A 26,127-nucleotide genomic window follows, 5' to 3' on the forward strand; every position below is an offset into this window, starting at 1 on the left:
TCCGCCTTCCGGGTTCACGCCATTCTCCTGCCTCGGCCTCCCGAGTAGCTGGGACTACAAGCGCTCGCCACCACGCCTGGCTAATTTTTTGTATTTTTAGTAGAGACGGGGTTTCACTGTGTTAGCCAGGATGCTCTCGATTTCCTGACTTTGTGATCCGCCCGCCTCGGCCTCCCAAAGTGCTGGGATTACAGATGTGAGCCACCGTGCCCGGCCGCGCTCCCAGGTTTTAGCAGGTTAGAGAGCTGTGGGTCTCGCGCACTTTTCACTAGCCAACTTCCTAAATCCCTTTTTATTGTTTTAACCCTAAGAGTCACAGATCATGTTACAGATCAGGGGGCAGACAAGCACAGAATCCCCATCTCCCAGCACCCAGCCTCCGAGTTAGATGCTCCCCATGCCCTGGTCTCTCACAGCCGTGCTCACTAGGCAAACCTGGCTGGCCCCTCCCTGGTAGCAGTGAAGCTGTTTATTACCTTTGTCATTGTTACATTTCAGTTACACAAGTATTACCAGAATGCAGTCTCCTTTGTAAAAACTTAAAATGTCAGAGTTTAAGCCAAGTCTCTTGTGCCCCCCACCCCCGCCATTCCCAGAGGGGACTGCTCTCTCCTGGTGGACACATGAGCTCGAGACCCATTCTACAATTTCACCAACATAGACGCCGACACGTGGGCACCTACGTAAACACACACGTGATGCTCATGTACACAAACATCCATGCACACACTGCCACCCAGGTACACACACCCGAGAATGTGCGTGCCCCTGTACATCAACCCGAGAGTGCCCATGTACACGTACCCGAGTGTGCCCACGGACACGTACCCGAGAGTGTGCCCACGGACACTTACCCGAGAGTGCCCACGTACACGTACCCGAGAGTGTGCCCACGGACACGTACCCGAGAGTGTGCCCACAGACACGTACCCGAGAGTGCCCACGGACACGTACTGAGAGTGTGCCCACGGACACGTACCCGAGAGTGTGCCCACAGACACGTACCCGAGAGTGCCCACGGACACGTACTGAGAGTGTGCCCACGGACACGTACCCGAGAGTGCCCACGGACGCGTACCGAGAGTGTGCCCACGGACACGTACCCGAGAGTGCCCACGGACACGTACCCGAGAGTGTGCCCACGGACACGTACCCGAGAGTGCCCACGGACACGTACCCGAGAGTGTGCCCACGGACACGTACCCGAGAGTGTGCCCACGGACACGTACCCGAGAGTGCCCACGGACACGTACCCGAGAGTGTGCCCACGGACACTTACCCGAGAGTGTGCCCACGTACACTTACCCGAGAGTGTGCCCACATTCACGTACCCGAGTGTGTGTTCGTGCCTGAGTGTGCATATGTGCCCAAGCACAGGCACACTGTCCAGATCCACGTAACACTTTTTCTTTGCAGTTGCTTCCTCCACACACAGAGTCCCCGATCTCTCCAGGGTACACACTGCAGTATGTGTGAACGTCAAAAGCCATGCAGTGAGAGAAGCCAATCGCAGCAGGTCTGTGCCGCCTGACAGCGTTCACGTGGAGTGCAGAAAGGACAGCTCTGTAGAGACAGAAAGATTTGTGGTTTCCCAGGGTTGGGGGTGACGGTTAGGGGTCAGGGTTTCTTTTTGGGGTGATGACAGTGTTCTGTCATTGATAGTGGTGACAGGTGCTTCACTGTGAACATACTAAATGCCAGTGAATTGTAAGTGTTAGACGGTGAGTTGGATGGTATGTGAATTACATCTCAAGTCTTAGTCCGTGCGGACTGCTCTGGCCCAGTACCCCAGCGGGTGCCTTGTCCACAGCGGACATTCACAGCTCACAGTGCTGGAGGCCGCAAGTAGGTCAAGGCATGGCAGAGTCCCTGTGAGAGCTTCCTGGTTGGTAGAGGGTGCCTCTCCGCTGCGTCCTCACGTGGTGGAAGGGGCCAGGTGGCTCTGGGGCCCTTTATGAGGCACTGATGCCGCTTGTGAGGCTCCACACTCAAGACCTCATGACCTCATCACCCTCCACCTCCTGATCCCATCACCTGGGGGGTGAGGATTTAAACGTGTGAATTCTAGGTAGGCAGAAACGTTCAATCCACGACTCAATGAAGCTGTTTAATCAAAACAAAAAAAAAAAGGGGAAACTAGGAGGGAAATATCTATTTAAGGTCATTCTTACGAAGCTTATTCCTGGAAACTGCCGTGAAGTCCTCCAGAGCATGGGGCCCTCCGTCCACCCCTCCCCCTCAGTGGCCACAGGCCCACGCTCTCGCCCTGACAGGCCCATGTTCTCGCCACCTGCTTGTGGCAGGTGGTTGAGCGAGTTTCTCTGGAAGAGACGGAGGAGTGGGGCTGTGCAATTTCTGCGATTGACTCTCTGAGAGCTCCCCCACATGGCCCGGGACACTTAGCTGCCTCTCAGCAACACTGAGCACCAGGCTTGGAGCTTGGCCAGCCTGGGAGCATAGTGCGGTGTCCTGTGGGCGCTGGGAGCTCGGCCGGCCCGGGAACATGGTGAGGTGTCCTACGGCCTTGCGGACCCACACGTCCAGCCTGGTCGGTATCCTGGTTCTCTCACCTTTGCCAGGGCGCCTGTGCTGGACTGTGGTTGGGAGCAGGAGGTGTGTCCTGGGGCTCTCCGTCATCTGCCTCTGGCCTGACGGGTGGGAGCCCAGCAGGGCCCACGCTACTGGTGCTGGTTCTCCTGGGAGGGGTGCAGATTTGACAAATGCCAGCGCTCCCCCAGTCCATGCCGGCAGCAGCCTTGGTTCCCAATCCCCCCCAAACCCCGTCTTCACTCAGACCCCCTCTAGGAAGCCTGCTGCTCCGAGCAGAGCAGGGCCTGTGTGCCCCGGCGTGAGCACATGTACACACGCGCGCAGAGCTCAGGACTAAGCGTGTTCGCCTCGTACACGGGGGCACCCACAAGGGCACATCCCGCCCGGCCCTGCTGGAAAACCACCCAGACTTTGTGTGGGCATCGGGCGCAGGGTGCACAAGGATGAGGACCACCCTGACTGCCCCTGACCCCCTTCTCTCTCTCCAGGCATCCGTGGGCTCCGAGCAGCTCTTTGCCCCGGGAACCGATAAAGGTAAGTAGGTCGCCTCGGCTCAGCTCCTGGGCCTCTGAAGGGACACGATGTGCCCTGCGTCTAGGTGGCAGGACATCCCCCTGAAGTCAGGGGAGAGATGGTCTTGGCACCTGGGGTGCAGAGCTGGGTGGGACCAGGGTGCTGGATTGCTGGGAAGCCCCCAGGAGCAGGGGAGAGTAGACGAAGCCACTGAGCCATAGGCAGGGCCTGGGCTCAGCTAGTAGCAGCAGCTCCCCGAGTGGAACCGTTAGGAATGCGTGCTCTCAGGCCCTCCCCGGGCTCGTGGGGTCAGACTCTGGGGACTGTAGGGCCACCTGCCACGGGCACCACAAGCACCTGTGGCTGCTGAGTTAAAGAGAAACGGGACTGACTCACTTCCCTGGCTCTGCTGCCTGCGAGCCCCTGTGGTGTGGTAGAGGGGCCTGGATAGCCATTCCAGGCCAGGCCTTCAAAACCTGTGGCTGTGAGCTATGGGGCGGGGTGTCCACGGGCCAGCAACCCTCTCCAGAGGGGACAGCCCGGCATCTTCTTAGGGCCTCCCTGGTGCTGGGATCCTGGGATTCCCACACCAGGACCTAGGTGGGCAGCATCTCCGGGAGGGCCGCGGGGTCTCGGCTCCTGCCTCCCTGGGTTTCCAGCTGGAACCACCCTTTTGCTGGGACGGCTTCACCCGGATGTGACTGGACAGGACAGGCCCTGCCAACGCAGGCAAGGATGGGCCCTACTGCCCTGTAGCAGGCATGGCCTTCACCGGCCTTCACGTTGGAAGCCTGTTCACATCAGAGCATCACCGCAAAGCAGGTGCAGATGGGGTGGTGTCGGAAGCGGTGTGCACGGGACGGGTCCCAGTAGGAGAGGCAACTGGCTTCGCAGACAGAGTGTCACATGGGGCTGTTGAATACTCAGCTCACTGCCTCGGCTGCTGCTGCTGCATCTGGACAGACAATGTCCCAGTGAGGGCTGGAGGTGCTAGAAGGGCACAGGAGGCCCTGCACGTGGGGTCTAGTCCAGGTCTGTGCGGCCCGAGCCTCTTTCCATCCTGATCATGGCTCTTACTGTACGCAAGGGTGGCTTGGAGATGTGGGAGAGAGGAGGAGAGGTCCCGTGGGGCTGACCCGGGGAGCTGGGAAAGCCGGTGGAGATAGTGCCCGTGGGCTCCCTCTCTCCTGTGTCCTCCGCGCAGCCTCTCTGCGGTCGCTGGGTGGTGGCTGCTGTGGAAGGCCTGGCCCCAGGTGAAGAGTGAAGATGGGGCTGCTTCCTGCTGCCTGTTTTCACCTGGGAGGAGCTCCTTGAGGCCCCAGCAGACCAGGCCCCATGGTCACGTGGGGCAGGGACGGCCGCAGCTGTCCCCCTGGGCCATGGCTCCACCATCCCAAGGCCTCAGGAAGGAAGCAGGGTCTGCTGGGGACGTGAACAGGAGGCATGTGGCACGTGGAACCTGGTTTTGTTTCTCCTGCGAAACTGGCCCCCTGACCGTGGCGGCTCCTGACCCCAGGAACGGGCTCCCCGCATGGACGCTGCCCTCTCCTGACTCCCGGGGACTTGATCTGAGACCTGCCTGAAGGGGCCTGAAAAGGAGGGTTTGGGGTGTGCGGGGGCGGGCAGGCCCCAGGGGCTCAGAGGGGCCCACAGGACCTGCGGGGGACGTGCCTAGGTGGGCAGAAGGGTGGCCAGGGAGCAGGGGTGAGGGTGGCAGGTGACAGGCAGTCACAGTGGGGGGCAGCCTCCCACCCAGTCCCTGCCTAAGTTTCCAGGAAGTGGTCAAGCTTTCCACCAGGGGGTTTCAGAAAGAAAAGGTGGGCACCAGCTGTGGGCGCTGCTGCTGCGGTGGGGCGGACCCATGCCCTGGGCTGGGGGCACATCCAGGGGCCGTGAACATGAGGCATAGGCACACAGGCCCTAGCTCCTGTGTTCAAATCCAGCTCCCCTCTTGGGCCAAGTCCTTGATGTATCTTGGTTTTGTCTGTTAAATGAGGTCATAGCAGCCCCTGTCCAGGGACTGACTCCTGCAGGTCTGTCCTGTCCCTGCCAGTGATGGCGTCTTCGGGCAGGTGGGCTACCCACCCCACCCCTGGCCACAGCCCAGGCTCTCAAGCCAGCTCCCTCCGCTGGGCGGGGCCTGGAGCCTTGGGTGAGATCCAGCTGGCTGTGCGGCCTCCTTGCCTGCCTCCTCATCTGAAATGGGGGCATAGCTGGAGCCCAGACATAGCCTGGACATCAGGCATCTACCAGGGCTCCCTGGGCCACAGGAGGGGCAGGGATGAGGCCCTGCTGGTCTGAACGCAGCCACCCTCTCTCTGCAGGCCCAGCGCTTGAGAAGTTGGAGGCCAAGGCTGGGCCGGTGCCCAAGGTGTCAGGCCTGGAGCGCAGCCGCGAGCTCAGCGCCGAGAGCTTCCTGCCCACAGCCAGCCCCGCGCCCCATGCCGCGCCCTGCCCGGGGCCCCTGCCCAGCTCCCGCGCCACTCCCCTGGTGAAGAAGGAGACCCCCGCCCCGCCCCACCACACCCCGCAGCCGCCACCCCCACAGCCCCGCGGCCTGCTCTCGACACACGTGCCTGCATCCCTTGGCGCCTTCGCGGGCCACGGCCAGGCGGCAGCCAACGGCCTGCACGGCCTCAGGTGGGGTCCCCGCGGGGGACGGGGCCTGTGTGGTCTCAGGTTGGGGGCTCTGCAGGGGTCGGGCTGGCAGGCACTGAGCCCCGTGTCCTGCAGCAGGAGCAGCAGCGCCCCCCTGGGCCTGGGGAAGCACGTGTCGCTGTCGCCACACGGGCCGGGCCCCCACCTGTCTACCTCACACCTGGCGCTCCGGTCCCAGGCGCAGCACCAGCTCCACGCGGCCATGTTTGCTGCACCCCCGACACTGCCCCCGCCCCCGGCACTGCCGGCCAGCAGCCTGGTCCTCCCAGGACACCCGGCCGGTAGGTGTCTCGGCCGCAATCTCGCCCAGGGCAGGGGTGGGGGGTGCGGGGACACAGCCACCGGGGAGGGGTGCACAGCCTGGCCCTCCACCTGCTGTGGTCTCTGCGGACCCTGCGCGCCTCTCTGGTTCCCCAAGGTGTGCCTTTCCCCAGGAGTCCCTGCTGGGCCACGGGCCATGTGTGTGCAGGGACAGGCAGGACACGTGCACATGCACGTACAGACACGTGTTCACATTGAGACAGGCGCAGGGGCCTCCCCTCTTGGGGCCAGGCCTCGCCCGCAGCCTGCTGGGTCCTGAGCCCCGGGAGGAGGGGGCCGCACATCAAGCAGGCGTCATCCCAGTGGACCCCAGCCGTGAAGCCTTCCTCCCTCGGCCCCCAGGTGCTTCTTGAGGCTCCGAGTCAGCCCGGTCCAGGCTGGGGATGGCCCCGTGTCCCGGGATGGGACCAGGACGCTGGCCTGGGGGTGGCTGGACCCTGGCTCCCGGGGAGGGGCTCACCGTGTTCTCTCTTGCCTCTAGATGCCAGCCTGTCGGTCTCATTCAGCCAGCCAATCATGTATTGCCAGCCTCATTCGGGGATTCTGATTGGTACTTGGTCACAGGCTCCTCTCTTACCTGCACCCCTGGGCCCGCACGTGGCGAGCGGCCACCCCGGCTTGGCCTGCCGACCCCGGGAGTGCCAGGTGACTATCCGCCTCGCCCCACCGGGAGCCCACGGCCAACGTGCCTCTCTGTCTCTCTCTCTTTTTCTCTTGTAGATCACGAGCTGCTCAGGCAAGAGCTGAACACGCGGTTTCTGGTGCAGAGCGCCGAGCGGCCTGGCGCCTCCCTGGGCCCGGGGGCTCTGCTGCGGGCGGAGTTCCATCAGCACCAGCACACACACCAGCACACGCACCAACACACACACCAGCACCAACACACATTCGCCCCCTTCCCCGCAGGGCTGCCCCCGACGCCGCCCGCCGCACCCCCGCCGGTGCGTAGGCCCGCGTGCTGGCAGGGGGCGGGGGCGGGCGTGGGGCGGGGACACGCAGCAGGCACACGCAGACACGCTCGCACACACACCAGCCCAGAAGGAGGTGGGGGGCCAGCGGCACCTCTCTGTTGTCTGTCCGGTCCCCAGCGTGCCCTCTGGTGTCCCCACCCCAAGCTGTGCCATGAGGCCCCCACCCTGGGCCGTGGTCCTGGACTTAGGCAGGCACCCCGTGCTCATGTGCATGGGACACCCTCACACCTGCACTAGATCCCCAGTGCCAGGGCTGGAGGCCCAGACAGGCCTCAGGGGCACAGGGACCATGACTCAGGGTGCCTCCCGTGTTCCCCGCCCCAGAGGCCCGGTCTGAGGAGGGAGTTGCTGGGGGCTCGAGTCCCTTCCACTTTCTCGAGTTTTATTCGGAAACTGGCCAGTTTGTCAGTAACCCGGTGTGTCCCCAGCGTGACCCAGCAGCCAGGGCTTCATGCCCCAGGCCTCAGCCGGGCACACAGACTGCCCGGGTGGGCTGAGTTCCCACCCCACGCAAGGGGACCCTTAGAGTGGCAGGGCCGCCCTGGTCTGAGACTGAGTTCAGAGCCGTGGGGCTGGCGCTCTAGAGGAGCCTGGGACGGCTGGCCGCAGCCACCAGCCTCAAGAATCACAACGCCATCCTGTCACTGCCCAGCCTGGCCAGGTGGGCGGGGGCCGGGGCCCAGCAAGGGTGTTGTGTGTGCGGGGCCTCACCCTCCTCTCCTTCCCTTCCAGTTTGACAAGTATGCGCCCAAGCTGGACAGCCCCTACTTCCGACATTCCAGCGTGAGTGTGAGTGTCCCTGAGGGGCCCAGCGCGTGTCGCTGTGCACGCAGGCCCTGGCCACAGGGCGGGCGGGTGGGGCTGCCCGTCGCCTGGCCTCACCCCTGCTGCATTGGTACCACCTTCTGGTTACAGGCAGAGGGTGAGGTGAGGACTTGGGCCCCACACTCCATCCGCTCTCCTTCTCTTACAGTTCTTCCCGTCCTTCCCTCCTGCCATCCCAGGACTGCCCACCCTGCTCCCACACCCCGGCCCCTTCGGGTCCCTGCAGGGCGCTTTTCAGCCCAAGGTACCGCTGCCCCTGGCAGGTGGGGCGGGCACAGCGGGTGGGTGGATTTTGGGGGGAGTGCATGACAACCTCGCCAAACTCTCTGCCCACAACCACCCCCCCTTCCCTCCCTTGTACCTGTCGTCATCTGGGCACTGGCGTGAGCAGCCCCTGCCAGGATGGGGGGCCCTGCGGTCTGTGTGCGGCCACCATGGGAGGGGCAGGGGGTCCGGCCTGGGAGCAGCCCTGGGAGGTGGTGGGACTGTGCAGAGAGCACACTGTGGACGCCTCGATGGAGAACATTCCAGTCCTTGGCAGGAGGCCCTGGTGTGAACAGCAGCCTCACAGGCCGTCCATACCGCGAGAAGGTTCTTACAGGGCCATCCACACCGCGAGGAACTTGGTTCCTACGGGGCCGTCCGCAGGGCAGGGGACCTGGGCAGCAGGAGGTTGTGTGCCACCTCAGCCAGGGGAGAGGGAACCCTGTGACCCTCCTCACTGTCCCCGGCCTTGTGCTGTAACCCCACCCTCCACGGAGGGGCACACAGCTCTCAGTCCTGAAGCCTCCTCACCTGTGGGCCTTGGGTTCTGAAGACGGGGCCTGGACCATCCCCAGTAGCTGCCACGCCCTTGACCTCCCAGGACCCTGCAGCCCCCGACTCATTGCCTATAGCTGCCCTGAAGGGCCCAGCAGGCACACCTGGGGCGCCGTCCACGTCGTGGATGGGCAGATAGCACTTCCGAGGACCAGGCACCCCTGGGCACCACAGGGTCTTGGGCCCCCAGACCCCGTGGTTGAGGAATTCAGAGGAATGGAGAAGGGATGCATGTGGTCCACCTGCAGGTGTCGAACAGGGACCCCCAGACTGGGACTTGGGGGCACTGCCCTGAGCCCAGACAGCCGGGACGCTGAGGCCCTGAGTCTGGGAGGGAAGGAATCTGTCCCAGCCACACCTCGAACACAGCTGCTTCTGGGCAGGGCGGCAGCCCAGAGGGAAGGGGCGGCTGAGCCAGTCCGGGCAGGAGAGGGGTGTGGTGTGACGGCCAGTCTTTGCTGTGGGACCTCCCTTTCCCTGGCACCCCTGGTGGGAAACGACCGTCTCCCCTTGGCCCATCCAGGCTCACGGCAGCTCCTCCTGGGCTGGAGACTAGGTCTGCACCACTCCCCCCTCCAGGTGGGGCTGTCTCCGCCCTGGCGGCAAGTGGCTCCCCAGGGAGGGTCGCCCACCTTCCCCGGCAAGAGCACCTTCTTCCACCTTTGCAGAAACCGGCGGGCTGAAGGTGTGGTAGTCCTGCAAGGGAGGGCAGGCTGCCCCTGGGAGACAGCGTGCGAGGCCCCACAGCAAGGCAAAGCAGGGCACAGGCCCACGCCAGAACCAGGAAGCCCGAGGCATCCTCCTGCCTGGGCGGCCCCACACGCACACAAGCTGTCTCTCTTTCTCCCCTCAGACTTCAAGCCCCATTGAGGTGGCCCGCCGAGCTGGTACGGTTCACACACTCCTGCAGAAAGCGCCTGGGGTAGGTGTCAGTGGGCGCCTGTCCCCACCCCGGGTGATGGCCTGCCCCGGCCCGGCCCTGTGTGTGCTGGTGGCCACAGCAAATGGGCTGTGTCCCCTCCCGGACCTAACACTCCTTTCCTGTCTCCGCAGGTGTCTGACCCGTACCGGGCGGTGGTCAAGGTGAGCGCGCGTTGGGATGGCCTGTGGCGGGGGGGACCCTGGTTCCCCCCCCAGGTGGCCTCGGGGGGCCCGTGACAGCAGGAGTCTGCAGAAGACATGGGTGGGGGTGGCGCCGGCCCCACTGAGTGCTTCCGTCCTGTCGCAGAAGCCGGGGAGGTGGTGTGCCGTGCACGTGCAGATCGCCTGGCAGATCTACCGCCACCAGCAGAAGATAAAGGTGAGACGACTTGGGCTGGTGCAGGGCGCTTGTGGACCCGTCTCCAGCCTGGTTGGGCCCTGGAAGGCCAGGCATGAGGCTGTGTGTGTTCACATGCATGTGCACAGGTGTGATCCTCACGCGTGAGCCGCCTGCCCCTTCCTCTGGGTACTGGGCTCTTACTCTAAGCAGGTCAGTGAGGCCACAGGGCAGTGCTGGGTGCCCGGGTGCCACAAGCCCCTCCCCTCGGCGAGGTGTGCCGGCCGGGCCACGGGGAGCAGAGCAGGGGCACGGGGTGCCGCGCCAGCTCCCCATGTCACTGGGGTGCCTCTGGGGTCCTCTGCCGCCCCCACTCCCCGCAGTGATTGAGTGTCTGCTGTGTTCTTGTCTTCAGCAGTGACCCAGGTGGACCCTAGTGCTCACAACTGATGTGCACGTGGGAAGGCTGAGGAAGGAGGGAGCCCTGTGGGCAGCTTGGTGCAGGTCCCACCAGGCTAGGAGCCGCGGGGGCAGGAGAGGGTCCCGGGAGGCCAGGACAGCGGGACTGTGGCCTCAGCCCCGTGCGACCCTGCACCTCTGCTGTCCCTGCGCTGTCCTGATGACGCACATCACCTCTGCACACAACTCTTAAAAATCATTGTGTCCTAAATACCCTTTGGGAGAGGCGTCAGCAGGATGGGATTCAGAGCAGAATGCTGTATGTCTTTTTGCTTTTTTTTTTTTTTTGAGATGGAGTCTTGCTTTGTCGCCCAGGCTGGACTGCAGTGGCGCGATCTCGGCTCACTGCAAGCTCCGTCTCCCGGGTTCACGCCATTCTCCAACCTCAGCCTCCCGAGTAGCTGGGACTACAGGTGCCTGCCACCACGCCTGGCTAATTTTTTGTATTTTTAGTAGAGACGGGGTTTCACCATGTTGGCCAGGATGGTCTCGATCTGTTGGCCTCATGATCCACCCACCTCGGCCTCCCAAAGTGCTGGGATTACAGGCGTGAGCCACTGTGCCCGGCCAGAATGCTGTATGTCTTTATACGTGCGTGTCTGGGTGGAACTTCTGGACACACAGCAGAGGAATCAGGTGCTCCCGGTGGGGGGCCGCCCACGGCAGAGCTGGGAGACCTCATCACTCCTGGTTTTGTCTTTGGAACTCAGGGCGTGGTTACTCCTCAGAGGAGGGCAGATCCTGTAAGAGGCTGGCGGTCCAGGGAGAGGGTGCACACAGGGTCTGCCCAGCCCTCACTCCTGTCCCCACGTAGTGCCAGAGTACCCCAGCATCATCATGGCCAGTGAAACCACCCCAGTGCCAGAGCACACTGCAGGGACCAGGAGGGGCCGGGCCAGGCCAGCCTGAGTGTGGGTCAGAGGCAGGACAGGAGGAGGCAGCACAGTCACCAGGACGCGGTGGGGTCTTGCTTGGCCACACCCCTCCTGGCTCTGGGCCCCTCTGCTCCCATGGGAGGGCACGGGTATCCCCAGTCCGCCCAAGCCTGGCCCGGCCTCCCACAGCCACCTGGCAGCCGTGGGTACCTGAAGTGTGGCCAGTGCAAGTGAGGGGCACATATTGTAGTTTCATATAATTTTAACACATTTAACTTTGAAAACTGATACCAAATTCAGTCAATGAGAAACTCTTCAGCATATTTGGAACAACTTGGTCATTTGAGTTTGCTTTTTCAATTATCATTTTTTTTTCTTGAGATAGAGTCTTGCTCTGTCACCCAGGCTGGAGTGCAATGGTGCGATCTCGGCTCACTGTAACCTCCACCTCCCGGCTTCAAGTGATTCTCCTGTTTCAGCCTTCTGAGCAGCTGGGATTACAGGCGCCCACCACTGCGCCCAGCTAATTTTTGTATTTTTAGTAAAGACGGGGTTTCGCCATGTTGGCCAGGCTGGTCTCGAACTCCAGACCTCAGGTGATCCGCCCGCATCAGCCTCCCCAAGTGCTGGGATTACAGGCGTGAGCCACCGCGCCTGGCCTGAACTTTTAAAAGAATCTAAATACAGAAGAAGTTATTTTCCATGACAGCGTAGCATCCCAACTGAGATGCACTAAGTACACACCACAGTTCAGAGGACGTGAGCTCTCCCGTTCAACTTTTTTGCTGATCACATGTAACATTTCCATCATCCTGAGTTAGAGAATACACCCTTGGAATCCATCCCACCTGCTCCCCTTTCTGGACTGGCTCACACCCAGTCCCTGTGGCCCCCCAGGCCTGGGCTCCCTGTGTTCAGGGCCAGTCCCCAGGCAGGTGGCCCTCACCCACTCTATCTTCCCAGGAGATGCAGCTGGACCCCCACAAGCTGGAGGTGGGTGCAAAGCTGGACCTGTTCGGCAGACCCCCTGCCCCAGGCGTGTTTGCCGGCTTCCACTACCCACAGGACCTGGCCCGGCCCCTCTTCCCCAGCACAGGTGAGACTGGAGTCAGGGGCCAGGTGGGGGGCGCAGAAACCTCACGCTCGTGCCCAGCCGAGCCTTCCTTCCTGTGCCAGGAATGAGAGCGCTTTCTGGACCTCAGCACCAGCTTTTGCTTTTTGATGCCCACCACTTACTCAGGTTAAAGCCTGGCAGCTCCCTCACCTCACCTCATACCTCACCTCACCTCCCCTCCCCTCCCCACCAGCCTCCCCAGGGTGGACCTGGGCCTGGGGCTGCTGCCCCTCCCCACCAAGTCCTACCCAGTGTGTCCTGGGGGGCCTTCAGCCCATGCCACACGGCTCTGAGGCAGCTGGTCCTGGCCACCCCTCCTCCCTGGGGCTCCCTCTCTGGCCCCACCAGAGGCAAAGGAGTGGCAGGGACCCAGGCCCACTTGAGGCTGCCCCCTTCTGTCTCCCAGCCCCCTTTCCCAGGAGGAGTTTGGCCTCTCACTGAAGAGCAGGAAGCTGCTCCTGAAGCCAGGCTGGACCCACACCCCAGTGCCCCTTCCTCACATGCACGGCTGCTCCCAGGGTCCCAGGACTGGCCCAGCTGCAGTGGTTTCCTAGGAAGGGTCCCAGGACTTGGCCTGTACTGTCCTCAGTGGCACGGCCCAGGGTGGGGTCTGCCAGGAGCATCGAGGGCCTCCCTGCCCTTTGGAGTCACCCACTCCCCCGAGTCACTCCTCCCCCAGGTCACCCCTCCGCCAGGTCACCCCTCCCCCGGGTCACCCCTCCCCCAAGTCACCCCTCCCCCAGCAACACAACGTGACCACACGCGAGTGTCATCCTCCAGGCATGCAGAGGCACACAGACTCGGGTGCTGATCCGTGGGCACCACTGTCAGGCACAAGTCCATGTTCCAGGCCCCCAGGAGGAAAGTGGGCTCAAAGTTCAGCCACAGTGTGGGGTGGACACAGGCTGGGTGCCTAGAGGCTGGCTGAGGGCCAGCCGTGTGCACAGACCTTTCCAAAGATGGTGTCTCAGCCTGCACGATGCACGCCTTTCTACACATACACAGTTACACACGCAGTTACACATACACATCCATGCATGTGGGCACACGTGAAGCATGAGTATCCACATACAGCTGAGCCTTGAACCACACAGAGGCTGGGGCACTCCCCACCACACAGTTGAAAATCCAGGTATAAGTTTTGACTCCCCCGAAACTTAGCCTACTGTTGACAGGAATCCTTACGATAGCATAAACAGTTGCTGAACACCTGTTTTGTGTGTTACATGTATGATGGACTGTATTCTTACAATAAAGTCCACTAGAGAAAAGAAAACCTTATGAGGAAGACCATGACCAGGCGTGGCGGCGCACACCTGTGGTCCCAGCTACTCAGGAGGCTAAGGCAGGAGGGTCGCTTGAGTCCAGGAGGTCAAAGTTGCAGTGAGCCGTGATTGCACCACTGCTCTCCAGCCTGAGCAACAGAGCAAGACCCTGTCTCACACACACACACAAAATCATAGGGAAAAGATATTTGCCATTCACTGCGTGGAACTGGATCACTTTAAAGGTCTTCATCCTTGTTCTCACGCTGAGTGGGCTGAGGAGGAGGAGGGGCCGGTCTTGCTGTCTCAGGTGGCAGGGGTGGGAGAAAATCTGTGTCTTAAGTGGACCTGCACAGTTCAAACCCATGTTGTTTAAGGGTCAGCTGCATGCACACGTACACACACGTATACACACAGGCACATGTACACACACGTATACACACAGGCACATGTATACACAGGCACATGTACACGCACAGGTACACATAGGCACACGTACAGGCACACATACACGCACACAGGCATGTACAGGCACACATACACGCTCACAGGCATGTACAGGCACACATACAGGCACAGGCACACGTACAGGCACAGGCACGCACATGCACAGGTACATGCACACATACAGGCACACGTACACACAGGCATATGTACATAGGCACACATACAGGCACACAGACATACATACATAGGAACACGCACACAGGCACATGTACATGCACAGGCACACGTACATGCACAGGAACATGTACACAGACACAGGCACACGTACACAGGCACACATACACATAGGAACACGTACACAGGCACAGGTACAGGCACACGTACATACACAGGCACACATACACGCAGGCACAGGTACACGCAGGCACATGTACACACAGGCACACGTACAAACAGGCATGCATACATAGACACATAGACACACAGGCACCCATACACACAGTCACACATACATACAAAGGCACACGCACACAGGCACACTTACACAGGCACATGTACACACAGGCACAGGTACATGCACAGGCACACATACACGCAGGCACAGGTACACGCAGGCACATGCACACAGGCACACGTACAAACAGGCATGCATATATAGGCACATATACACACAGGCACCCATACACACAGTCACACATACATACAAAGGCACACACACACAGGCACATGTACACACAGGCACCCGTACACACAGTCACACATACATACAAAGGCACATGCACACAGGCACATGTACACACAGGCACAGGTACATGCACAGGCACAGGCACACAGGCACGTGCAGGTACAGGCACATGTACATACACAGGCATACATACAGGTACAGGCACACGAACACAGGCATAGGCACACGTACACAGGCACGGGCACACGTACATGGGCACACACAGGCACACATACAAGCACACGTACACACAGGCACACATACACAGGCACATGTACACACAGGCACTCACACACAGGCACATGTACACACAGGCACAGATACACAGGCACACGTAAGCAGGCATGTACACACAGGCACACGTACACACAGGCACACATACGCACAGACACACACAGGCACAGATACACAGGCACACGTAAGCAGGCACGTACACACAGGCACACATATGCACAGGCACACGCACACGTACACAGGCACATGCACACGTACACAGGCACAGGCACACGTACACAGAGGCACAGGCACACACAGGCACACGTACACAGGCACAGGCACAGATACACAGGCAGACGTACCTGCACAGGCACACGTACACACAGGCACACGTACATAGGCACGTGTACACACAGACGTACACACAGGCACGTGTACACAGACATGTACGCAGGCACACGTACACAGAGGCACAGGTACACACAGGCACGTACAGTCACATGCACATACACAGGCACATTTACAGGCACACCTACACACAGGCACACCTACACACAGGCACACGCGCACAGGCACAGGTACACACAGGCACACGTACACACAGAGGCACAGGTACACACAGGCACACGTACACACAGTCACATGCACATACACAGGCACACTTACAGGCACACATACACAGGCACGTGTACACAGGCACATGTACACACAGACACGTACACACAAGCACAGGCACATGTACACAAAAACAGGCACATGTACACAGGCACATGTATACAGGCACGTGTACACAGACGTACACAGGCACACGTACACACAGGCACAGGTACACAGGCACAAGCACACAGGCACACGTACACAGAGGCACAGGTACACACAGTCACATGCACACACAGGCACACTTACAGGCACACATACAGGCACACGCACACAGGCACACATACACAGGCACACTTACACACAGGCACACGTACACAGTCACATGCACATACACAGGCACACTTACACAGGCACACATACACAGGCACACATACACACAGGCACACGTATACGTAGGCACACGTACACAGGCACACGTACATACACAGGCACACAAGCACACGTACACACAGGCACACATAGGCACACGTTCACACAGGCACACGTACAGGTACAGGCACACGCACATACACAGGCACGTACACACAGGCATACATACACACAGGCACTGGCACACATACAGGCACATGTGTACACAGGCACACGTACACAGGCACACGCACGGGCACACGTACACAGGTACAGGCACACGTACACAGGCACATGTACAGGTGCAGGCACACAGGTACAGGCACGTACACATTGGCACACGCACGGGCACACGTACACAGGTACAGGCACACGTACACAGGCACATGTACAGGTGCAGGCACACAGGTACAGGCACGTACACACTGGCACACGCACACGTACACACAGGCATGCACACAGGCACACGTGCAGGCACACGTACACACAGGCACTCGTACATAAGGCACACGTACAGGCACAGGCACACGTACACACAGGCACACCTACACAGGCACACATAGGCACATGTACATGCAGGCACACGTACACAGTCACACACACAGGCACACGTACACACAGGCACTCGTACATAAGGCACACGTACGCACAGGCACGTACGCACAGGCACACGTACATAGGCACACGTACACACAGGCACACGTACACAGGTACAGGCACAGGCACACGTACACACAGGCACATGTACACACAGACACGTACATACAGGCACACGTACAGGCACAGGCACGTACACACAGGCACACATACACAGGTGCACGTACATACAGGAACATGTACATACACAGGCACACGTACACACAGGCACTCGTACATAAGGCACACGTACGCACAGGCACGTACGCACAGGCACACGTACATAGGCACACGTACACACAGGCACACGTACACAGGTACAGGCACAGGCACACGTACACACAGGCACATGTACACACAGACACGTACACACAGGCACATCTACATACAGGCACACGTACAGGCACAGGCACGTACACACAGGCACACATACACAGGTGCACGTACATACAGGAACATGTACATACACAGGCACACGTACACACAGGCGCACGTACACAGGCACACATACACACTGACACGTATACAGGCACGTACTCAGGCACGTACACACTGGCACGCACACAGGCACACAGACACAGGCATGTGCACACAGGCACACGCACACACAGGCACACGTACATAGGCACATGTACACACAGGCACACGTGTACACAGGCATGTACACACAGGCACATGCACACAGGCACACGTACACAGGCATATGTACACGCACAGGCACACGTACAGGCACAGGCACACGTACAGATACACGTACACACAGGCACACATACAGGTACAGGCACTTGTACACACAGGCACGTACACAGGCACACGTACACACAGGCACATGTACACACAGGCACCCGTACACACAGAGGCACACGTACACGCACACACATGGGCTCTGCATTGCCCAGTTGTCCTGCTGCTGGAACCTTCCCCAGCCACCAGGTCCTTGAGGCCTGTCCCTTCCTCAGAGCTCCCAACCCCTGCTGCAGCCCCCCTTTCTCCCCTCAGCGTGCTCGGTCTCTTCCACGTTCGTGAGCATTTGATGGCACGTCGCACGTGGACGTGTGAAGGTAGAGCCCTGTCCACGTAAGGGTGATGGGCGTGCCCAGCAGCCACCCGAGGCTGGCTTCACAAGCATGGTGGCCTCTGGGCCATGGAGCAGCCCAGTAGTCTGGGTTTCTCAGAAAGCAGAAGTCCAGACTGCAGTTTCTGGCTGTCCGCAGCCTGGCTCAAGCCCCCAGGACACCTGCTCAGTGTGGCGCCCAGCTCTGGGCCCTCCACACTGCCCGCCCCACCGACCGTGCTCCTTCCCTGCCTCCCCTTCCCTCCTCTGGACACCTGGTGGCTGCCCCTCGATGCTCTGCCATTTGTCCTGCGAGGCTGGGCCCCCTCAGTCCTTGGGGCCAATGCTGCCTCCTCCTCCATCTCCTTGGCAGGTCTTGATATCTTCTTGCTGGCAGGGGGCAGGATTCCTCGTTGCTCTTTTTTCTCTTCCGTATAAACTTTTAATCTGCCTGTTAGGTTCCAGCTTTCACTGGAGTTGGGTTAAAGGTGTACATCAACCTAAGAGGAATTTGTACGTCATCTCTGGTATCATTTTCCTATCCCTGACCATGGTGTAGCTCATTTATTTAGGTATTAGTAGAATTATTCATAGATGCTTTCTATTTTACTGATATTATGACTGGAATTTGTAAGTTACATTCCTAAGCTGTTGCTAGAAAACAGAAGTGCGTATCTGTTTTGAAGGTTTGTATGCCATCTCTTGATTCTGTAACTAGCAATCCTGCTAAGTTCTTACGAATGCAAAGACATTTGTCTGTCAATTCCTTTACCTCTTCTGTGTAGGAAGTCATATATACGAGTGGATGGTTTTGCCCCCTTGTATAAACTGTTGATACATTTCTGGAGCCACTTTTCCAGCGCTTTGTTCCAGATGAGTTTCCCTGAGTAAGCCTGGCCTTTAATTCCCTTCCTGTGCTGCACTTGTCAGGTTTTGTCGTGAGGGCTGTTTGCCGTCTTCGGTGAGTTAAGGAGCTTTCCTTTTTTCTGTTCTCTGGAAGAGCTCTTGTGAGGCCCGATCATCACTGCCTTCAAGCCTTGGCAGGCTCACATTTCAGGTTCCAAGTACTGATTTTTTTTCTCCATTGGGTGTGGTATTCCTCAAGCTGTTTCTTCTGGCATCAGTTTCAGTAACTCGAGTGTTTCTAGTAAGTTGATTTGGGGCAGGCTCCATAGCTGTCGGTGTCCATCCATCACACCTGAACTCCGCAGGCCCTGGCAGTTCTTAATATTGCTTGGCTGTGCCATCTGTCTTTTTTCCTTCATTAATCTCACCAGAAGTTTGTCCATTTCACCAGTATTTTATTTTTATTTATTTTGAGACAAAGTCTTGCTGTGTCGCCCAGGTTGGTGTGCAGTGGTGTGATCTTGGCTCACTGCAACCTCCACCTCCCGGGTTCAAGCGATTCTCCTGCTTCAGCCTCCCGAGTAGCTGGGATTACAGGCAGGCGCCACTACACCCGGCTAATTTTTGTATTTTTAGTAGAGACATGGTTTCACCATGTTGGCCACGCTGGTCTCGAACTCCTGACCTCAGGTGATCCTCCCGCCTCGGCCTCCCAAAGTGCTGGGATTACAGGCGTGAGCCACTGCGCCCAACCAATTTCACCGGTATTTTTAAAGGAGCAGCTTTGACCTTGTTGCCGTCTCTGTGTGTTTTCCTGTGTGTTGCTCACTTTTCTGGCCCTTTCTAGCTTGATCTGGTGGTTGAGAATATTGATTCCTCAGCGTCTCACAGTGCAGGCATTTGAGGCAGTGTACTCCCCACCTCCTGCTGCACACACTTTGAGAAGCTGTGTTTTCATAGCATGGGGCAGGCTGTCTTCCTCTAGTTTAGAAGAGTGGCATCAGCTTTCATGCCAGAGCTCAGTGGAGACCAGAAGCTCTGAATACAACCTGCCGTGTCCTACATGGGAGGCATGAGCACCCCATCTTTGGGGTCCCTAAGATTGGGGCTGGGAGGGAGCCGGAGTAACCTAAAGATGACGCCCTGCTGGTCTTTACCAGAAACCTGCCCTCTGGACCCATGTGCAGGACGGCCCCTGACCCAACAGCACTGAGTCCCCTGTAGCAGCCCCTCCCAGGGCCAGGGCCCCACATGGTTGTTCTCCAAGGGTTGTTGAGGGGCCAGGGCTGATGTTGACATTGTGCTGTGGGCTGGGCCTGTGCCCAGGAATGCCACGAGGGGCTGCCATGTGCAGCCTCCAAGACAGAACCATGTCCATGCAGGCCTGAGGCCCAGCACCACATTAAGAAGTGAGGACCATCTATCAGCTCCCAGGTGAAAGCTCTGGGATAAGGGCTTCAGGAGTGGTCCGATCAGGGCGCATGTTACTTGGACTTTGTCTGCCCAAGTTGCAGCCCCTTTGCTCCGAGGGCTGCACCGCACTCAGCACCTCCCTCCCTGACCCCCCTTGGGGTCCCAGGATGGCTGCCACTGCGGCTCCAAGTCAAACCGCCTCCAAATTGTGGGGTAGATTCCACCTCTTACTCTGACTGGACACACTTCACCCCTCAGGGCATGCGAGAGAATGGGAGGTGAAGGTTCACAGAGGAAATTGGGGTGCTCCCTGTGAACAGAGCTGCAGATGGGAGGCCCTGGTGCTCTCTCCTGGCTTCTGTCAAACCTGGCTGCCCCCCCCAGGTGCCGCCCATCCTGCCTCCAACCCATTTGGACCCTCAGCCCATCCTGGCAGCTTCCTGCCCGCTGGCCCCCTGACAGGTGGGTGCCTCTGAATTCAGCCCACACAGCCTGGCTGGTTCCTCAGCAGCCTTGTGGCAGGGGAACTAGGTGGGTGGGAAGGTGGCCCCAAGCGCCAGGGAGCCCCTTGGGTCATGCAGGCAGTACCCACCAGGCCCGAAGCCTCTGCAGCAGCCCCCACTGGGCCAGGTGGGAGCCGCAGCCCACGCCTCACACACCTCTGGGTCCCGCGGTTGCCCCTACAGACCCTTTCAGCAGACCGAGCACCTTTGGGGGCCTGGGGAGCCTGAGCAGCCACGCCTTTGGGGGCCTGGGCAGCCACGCACTGGGTGAGTGACCCAGCCTGTGCCCCCTCCCCCGATGCCCGCACCCCTCCCCCATGCCTGTGTCCTCTGCAGGAACCCTGATGCCTGGCTGACCTCCCTCCTGTCTGGGCTGGGCCTCCTTGGGGCACCCCCTTCTCAGTGTCAGCCTGGGACCCTCCTAAAACCCCTACTGGGTTCTCCTGGGGAGTGGCTGGGGAGCGGACAGACCCAACCTCATGTTCCCTGGCCTCTGCCCCCAGCTCCTGGTGGCAGTATCTTTGCCCCCAAGGAGGGCTCCTCCGTGCACGGCCTGCCCAGCCCCCACGAGGCCTGGAACCGACTGCACCGGGCACCGCCCTCCTTCCCGGCCCCGCCCCCATGGCCCAAGTCCGTGGACGTGGAGCGGGTGTCAGCCCTGACCAACCACGACCGAGAGCCGGACAATGGCAAGGAGGAGCAGGAACGGTGAGTGGCCCTCTTGTTCCCTGTTCTCTCTCCCCACTCCCGTCATCCCCGGTTCCCCCCCCATTCCCTCTCCTCCTCCCCGTTTCCCCTCCCCCTGTTCCCCTTCCCCGTTCCTCCTCCCCATTCCCTCTCACCCTCCTTGCCCCACTGCTGCCCACTCACGCTCTGTCCAGCTCTGTGCTGAGCCCCGGGGTACGGGGTACGGGGGCCAAAGCTCTGCTCCCCAGCAACTCCTCCCTGCGGTGGGGAGTGAAGGCTGGGCCCTGGGGCTGGGAAGGATGAGGAGGGTGAAGACCCCCACCACAGGCACCCACACCTGCCATCCGGGAGACCTCCAGGTAGCCGCGCCCTGACCCACGGAGTTTGAGGGAGGAGTTCGGGGTGTGGCTGCCGGAAGGCCCCCCACCCGTCCTAACAGGGAGGGGCCCGTGGGGAGCTGAAGTCGCTGCTGGCGGCTCATCCTGCTTCCGTCTCCCGGCCGAGGTTTCCAGGCCGCCCAGCGGGGAGAGGACGCGTAGGTGTTGGGAGCCTGTGGGGGTGCGGGAGCCGTGGGTGCTGAGGGGTCACTGGCCACCCAGGAGCTGGAGGCCCCGCCAGGCAATGGGAACAGCCCGGGGCTGCACCGCGCGGCAGGACGGAGGTCTCGGGAGTGACGGGTCCGCCCTGCCACCCCCAGGGACCTCCTGGAGAAGACGCGTCTGCTGAGCCGGGCCTCGCCCTCCACCCTCGCTGGCCACCCCGTCAGCGGCCTCCTGCTCCGGGCCCAGAGCGAGCTGGGCCGGCCCGGGGCCCCCGCAGAGCGCGAGGCCGAACCTCGGGTCAAGGAGAGCCGCTCCCCGGCCAAGGAGGAGGCCGCCAAGATGCCCGCGCGCGCGTCCCCGCCCCACAGCAAGGCGGTCCCTGGAGACGTGAAGGTCAAGGAGGAGCGCGGGGAGGACGAGGCTTCCGAGCCCCCGGGGGGCGGCCTGCACCCCGCGCCCCTGCAGCTCGGCCTGGGCCGCGAGCGCCTGGGCGCGCCGGGCTTCACGTGGGAGCCTTTCCGCGGCCTGGAGCTGCCGCGTCGCGCCTTCCCTGCCGCCGCCCCCGCCCCGGGCTCCGCCGCCCTCCTGGAGCCCCCGGAGCGCCCCTACCGCGACCGCGAGCCCCACGGCTACAGCCCCGAGCGCCTGCGCGGAGAGCTGGAGCGCGCGCGGGCTCCGCACCTGCCGCCCGCCGCCCCCGCCCTGGACGGCGCGCTGCTGCCCTCGCTGGGAGCCCTGCACTTCCCGCGCCTGGCGCCGGCCGCGCTGCACAATGGGCTCCTGGCGCGGACCCCGCCCGCTGCCGCCGCGCTCGGTGCACCGCCCCCCCTGGTGACCACGGCGGGGCCCCCCACGCCCCCCGGGCCGCCGCGGAGCCGGACTACGCCGCTGGGGGGCCTCGGGCCGGGCGAGGCGCGCGACTACTCCCCGTCCCGAAACCCCCCGGAGGTGGAGGCGCGGTAGCCCCGGGGCCGCAGACGCCTCTCCGAGCGCACCGCTGTCCGTTTCTCCATCAGTTCCTAGAACTCAAGCACAGCTCCCGCCGATCCTGGGGCGGCGCCGCCTCTCCACCCGCAGCCTGCGGAGGCGGGGACTTGGGTGTCGGCTTTTCTGAGGGTGATCTTTTGTTTTCCGAGTTTGGGATTCGGCTGTTGGGAAAAAAAAAAATCGCATTTGTACCTTTTCCCCCTACAGATGAGAAGTGTTTGTAATGGATTTGTATTTTTCTTAATTTTATGCTCTTTAGACGTTTAAAAGAACCAAAAAAGAAACTTCTGCTTCTTCGTTTTCGGTTGGGATTTGCAGTTTAATGGCCTCAGATCCTTCTCCAGATCCCCAGGGTTTCTTTGTCTTATTTATGGAGAAAAACCGGTCACTTTGTCCAGCGCACTGTGAGGCCCCCACTCAGGCCAGCCCTGGCCCCCCCCTTGGTACTTGGAACCGAAGTTACAGATCTATATTAAAATAATAATAATAATGTACAAAACTTTGTTTTTTTGCCTTATTATGCTGAAGTGTAATTTCTTTTTTGGTTTGTTTTTTTAAAAGCAAACGAAACGTGTAAATAGTCTGTTGATATAAATATATGACGTTACTAAATTCTTAATCTAGCTAGACTTTATAAAAACGGTTTCCAGAAACCCCTCTGGTTGTTAGTCTAACATGGTCACAAAAACCCAGGCGCTGCCGGCTGTAAACATTATCAGAAGTTTAATGGCAGCAACTTTCCTTCAACTATGCAAGCGCTCCCCGGCGGCTCTGCTGGTTGGGGAAGGAAGGTTACGCCAGCGACCTCCCAGCCCCTGGGTCCATGGAGGGGTTGGGTCCCCCCAGCAGGGCCCCTGGGCCAGAACAGCACTCCTGGGCAGCTCCTGTGGGCTTCAGGACTGGCCGGCTCCAGCCGCAAGGGCGATTCTGTGGACGTTTGTGTGGATGGTGCAGTGTTCTCGGAATCTGTAGACCAGATCAGTGGAGGTTTAGAAGTGCAAGAGTCTAAAGGCTGATTACAAAAAAAAAAAAAAAAAAAAAAAAATCACTGCTGTGTGTTTTCTTCCACCTGAGGCATCAGCGTCACCTCGGTGTGGTCATCGCCTCCCAGGCTCTTGGCCTGGCCTCCTCTCTTTGGGTTTTGCCCTCGCCCACATGAGCCCCCCCATGCCCTGCCCCCCTTGCGGCCTTTTGTGTTCCCCGATGTCTGGGCTGTGTCCCTGCCGGGCTTCCCAGCCTTCGGGGTCAGCCGTCGAGCCACTTGCTCTGCTCAGTTCTGTGTTTCAACCACGTTTCCACGGTGGACCCTGTTTGTTTTAAATATTCTGTTCCCATGTCAATCAATGACGATAAATACAGCCTTGATTTGGATGAAACTGTGGTCGCGTGTTCTGTGTGGCGTTGGGGGGCCAGCCTCACCCAGGCTGACCCCCTACAGCCGTGCGTCCCTCCTGCGCACCTTGGGATGCTGGGCACCTCAGCGGCCCCACGCTGTCGGTGCCATCGCCCCGGAAGTGAAGCACAACAGGTCCCAGCTTCCCAGCCCTGCTGCCACCCTGGCTTTGCCCAGCCCCCCTCCCCCAGCGCCACCTCTCCCCGTGGAAACCCCAGCTCCTGGCTCTGCCGGATGCCCCATTGTGCTCCTTCATTCTTGGGGGTGTCACGCGGCCCCCCGTCGTCCCACCCCCAGCGACCCCGCGGGCCGCCTTCCCTCACGTCCACGGGGTTTTCTACATAGAAGGTGCTCTTAGTTCCTGCCTTCATGCCAGAGTTCTGGCCCCGCAGGGACTTGTGGGATTGGCCTTGCCCTGGCTGTGCCCAAATGAACAGGAGCTCAGAGGGCAGGAGCCAGGTGCAGAGGTGGCAGCCCCCACCCTCCAGTGCAGTGAGCGCCAGGCCCACCTGCCTTGAGTGATGGTCAGGAAAGCTCCAGGTGCACACCTGGCCTTGACCTCAGCGTCAACTCCACCCCGTCCCTGCCAATTCACTCCTCACTGAGGGGTTCCAGGGCTGCAACCTAAGAAGGAGGCCTCGTGGGCCCACTGCGCACCCAGCAAGGAGTGCCCTGCGTCCCACAAGACCCTTCCAGGCTGACAGGAGGGGCAGGTCCCACTCCATGCCCCACCAGGTCATTGGGGCCTGGACCATCTGCCATGTGGGGCTTCTATGCAAGGGTTTGCTTCCTGTGGAGTCAGCCCCACCACCCCGCAGGCCTCTGTGTCCCTGCAGGCCTCTGTGCCCCAACTTGGGCTTCAGCCTTTACAGTGAGCTGCCACTTAGCGATGGGGAGACACTGGGAAATGTGTCGTGCGATTTTGCCACTGTGTGAATATCACAGCGCATGGCACACACCTGGATGGGGCAGCCTGTTGCTCCTGGGCTGCACCCCATGTGACTCTCGAATCCCATCGGCAGCTATAACCCGGTGCATGAAAAGGTACAGTAAGAATGCAGCATTCTGGCCGGACGTGATGGCTCACGCCTATAATCCCAGCACTTTGGGAGGCTGAGGTGGGCAGATCACCTGAGGTCAGGAGTTTGAGACTAGCCTGACCAACATGGTGAAACCCCATCTCTACTAAAAATACAAAAAATTAGCCGGACATGGTGACACTCGCCTGTAATCCCAGCTCAGGCAAGAGAATCGCTTTAACCCAGGAGGCAGAGGTTGTGGCGAGCTGAGATCGCACCACTGTACTCCAGCCTGGGAGGCAGAGCAAGACTCTGTCTCAGAAGAAAGAAAGAAAAGAAAAGAATCCAGCATTCGAATCTTCTAGGGCCGCCCCTGCCTATGCAGCCTGCCCTTTCCCACAGCGTGGCTGGACGGCACGTGGCTATGCTTCCAGTCCCCTCGTCTTGGTTATTCCAACCTACACATCTAATCTTCAGGAAGACTCCAGGAACGCATATTCTGCCCTGAGTGAGCGGATTGTGTTAGTCACCTGTGGGCGGCAAGCCACCCAGGCGCCGAGGCAAGAGACCGAGGACAGGAGCTGTTCCAGTATCATAAAATATAAAACAAGAATAGTCATGCCAGATACAGATCTTAGATATAATTATATATGAATATCATTAATCATTAGTTGGTAGTAATTACTCTTTATCCCAATATTATAATAATCCTCATTCTATAATCATAACCTAGGAAAAACCAGGCCATACAGAGATAGGAGCTGAGGGGACACAGTGAGGTGCGACCAGAAGACAGGAGTGCGAGCCTTCTGTTATGCCCACCCAGACAGGGCCACCAGAGGGCTCCTTGGTCTAGTGGTGACGCCAGCGTCTGGGAAGACGCCCGTTGCCAAGCGCACCGTGGTCTAGCGGTAGCAAAAGGTGTCAAGAAACAACACCCGCTACTTAGCAGACCGGGAAAGGGAGTCTCCTTTTCCCTGGGGGAGTTTAGAGAAGACTCTGCTCCTCCACCTCTTGTGGAGGGCCT

At 60.0% G+C, this 26,127-nt stretch overlaps 1 protein-coding gene across 12 annotated transcripts in view; it reads left to right on the forward strand.

Annotated features, from left to right (window-relative positions):
• The window catches only part of FBRSL1 (fibrosin like 1), a 98,275-nt gene extending 74,211 nt beyond the window's left edge, over nt 1–24,064 (forward strand). For 3 of the 12 annotated variants that reach the window (XM_055238085.2, XM_063614774.1, XM_055238095.2), the window contains 15 exons: nt 3,039–3,084; nt 5,388–5,703; nt 5,797–6,002; nt 6,524–6,592; nt 6,763–6,980; nt 7,743–7,799; nt 7,984–8,079; nt 9,508–9,576; nt 9,708–9,737; nt 9,883–9,954; nt 12,210–12,342; nt 20,228–20,431; nt 20,656–20,739; nt 20,976–21,180; nt 21,857–22,803. In XM_055238085.2, coding sequence (XP_055094060.1) covers nt 3,039–3,084; nt 5,388–5,703; nt 5,797–6,002; nt 6,524–6,592; nt 6,763–6,980; nt 7,743–7,799; nt 7,984–8,079; nt 9,508–9,576; nt 9,708–9,737; nt 9,883–9,954; nt 12,210–12,342; nt 20,228–20,431; nt 20,656–20,739; nt 20,976–21,180; nt 21,857–22,664 — 2,613 coding nt within the window. In that variant the 3' untranslated portion in view covers nt 22,665–22,803. Of the gene's footprint in view, nt 1–3,038; nt 3,085–5,387; nt 5,704–5,796; nt 6,003–6,523; nt 6,688–6,762; nt 6,981–7,742; nt 7,800–7,983; nt 8,080–9,507; nt 9,577–9,707; nt 9,738–9,882; nt 9,955–12,209; nt 12,343–20,227; nt 20,432–20,655; nt 20,740–20,975; nt 21,181–21,856 lie in introns of all 12 variants that reach the window. The other 9 variants (XM_055238088.2, XM_055238087.2, XM_055238094.2 and 6 more) reach the window with 9 other exon arrangements.
• The last annotated feature ends 2,063 nt before the right edge of the window (nt 24,065–26,127 follow it).

The sequence above is a fragment of the Symphalangus syndactylus genome, chromosome 13 (genome assembly GCF_028878055.3).
Source record: "Symphalangus syndactylus isolate Jambi chromosome 13, NHGRI_mSymSyn1-v2.1_pri, whole genome shotgun sequence".
NCBI lineage: Eukaryota > Metazoa > Chordata > Mammalia > Primates > Hylobatidae > Symphalangus > Symphalangus syndactylus.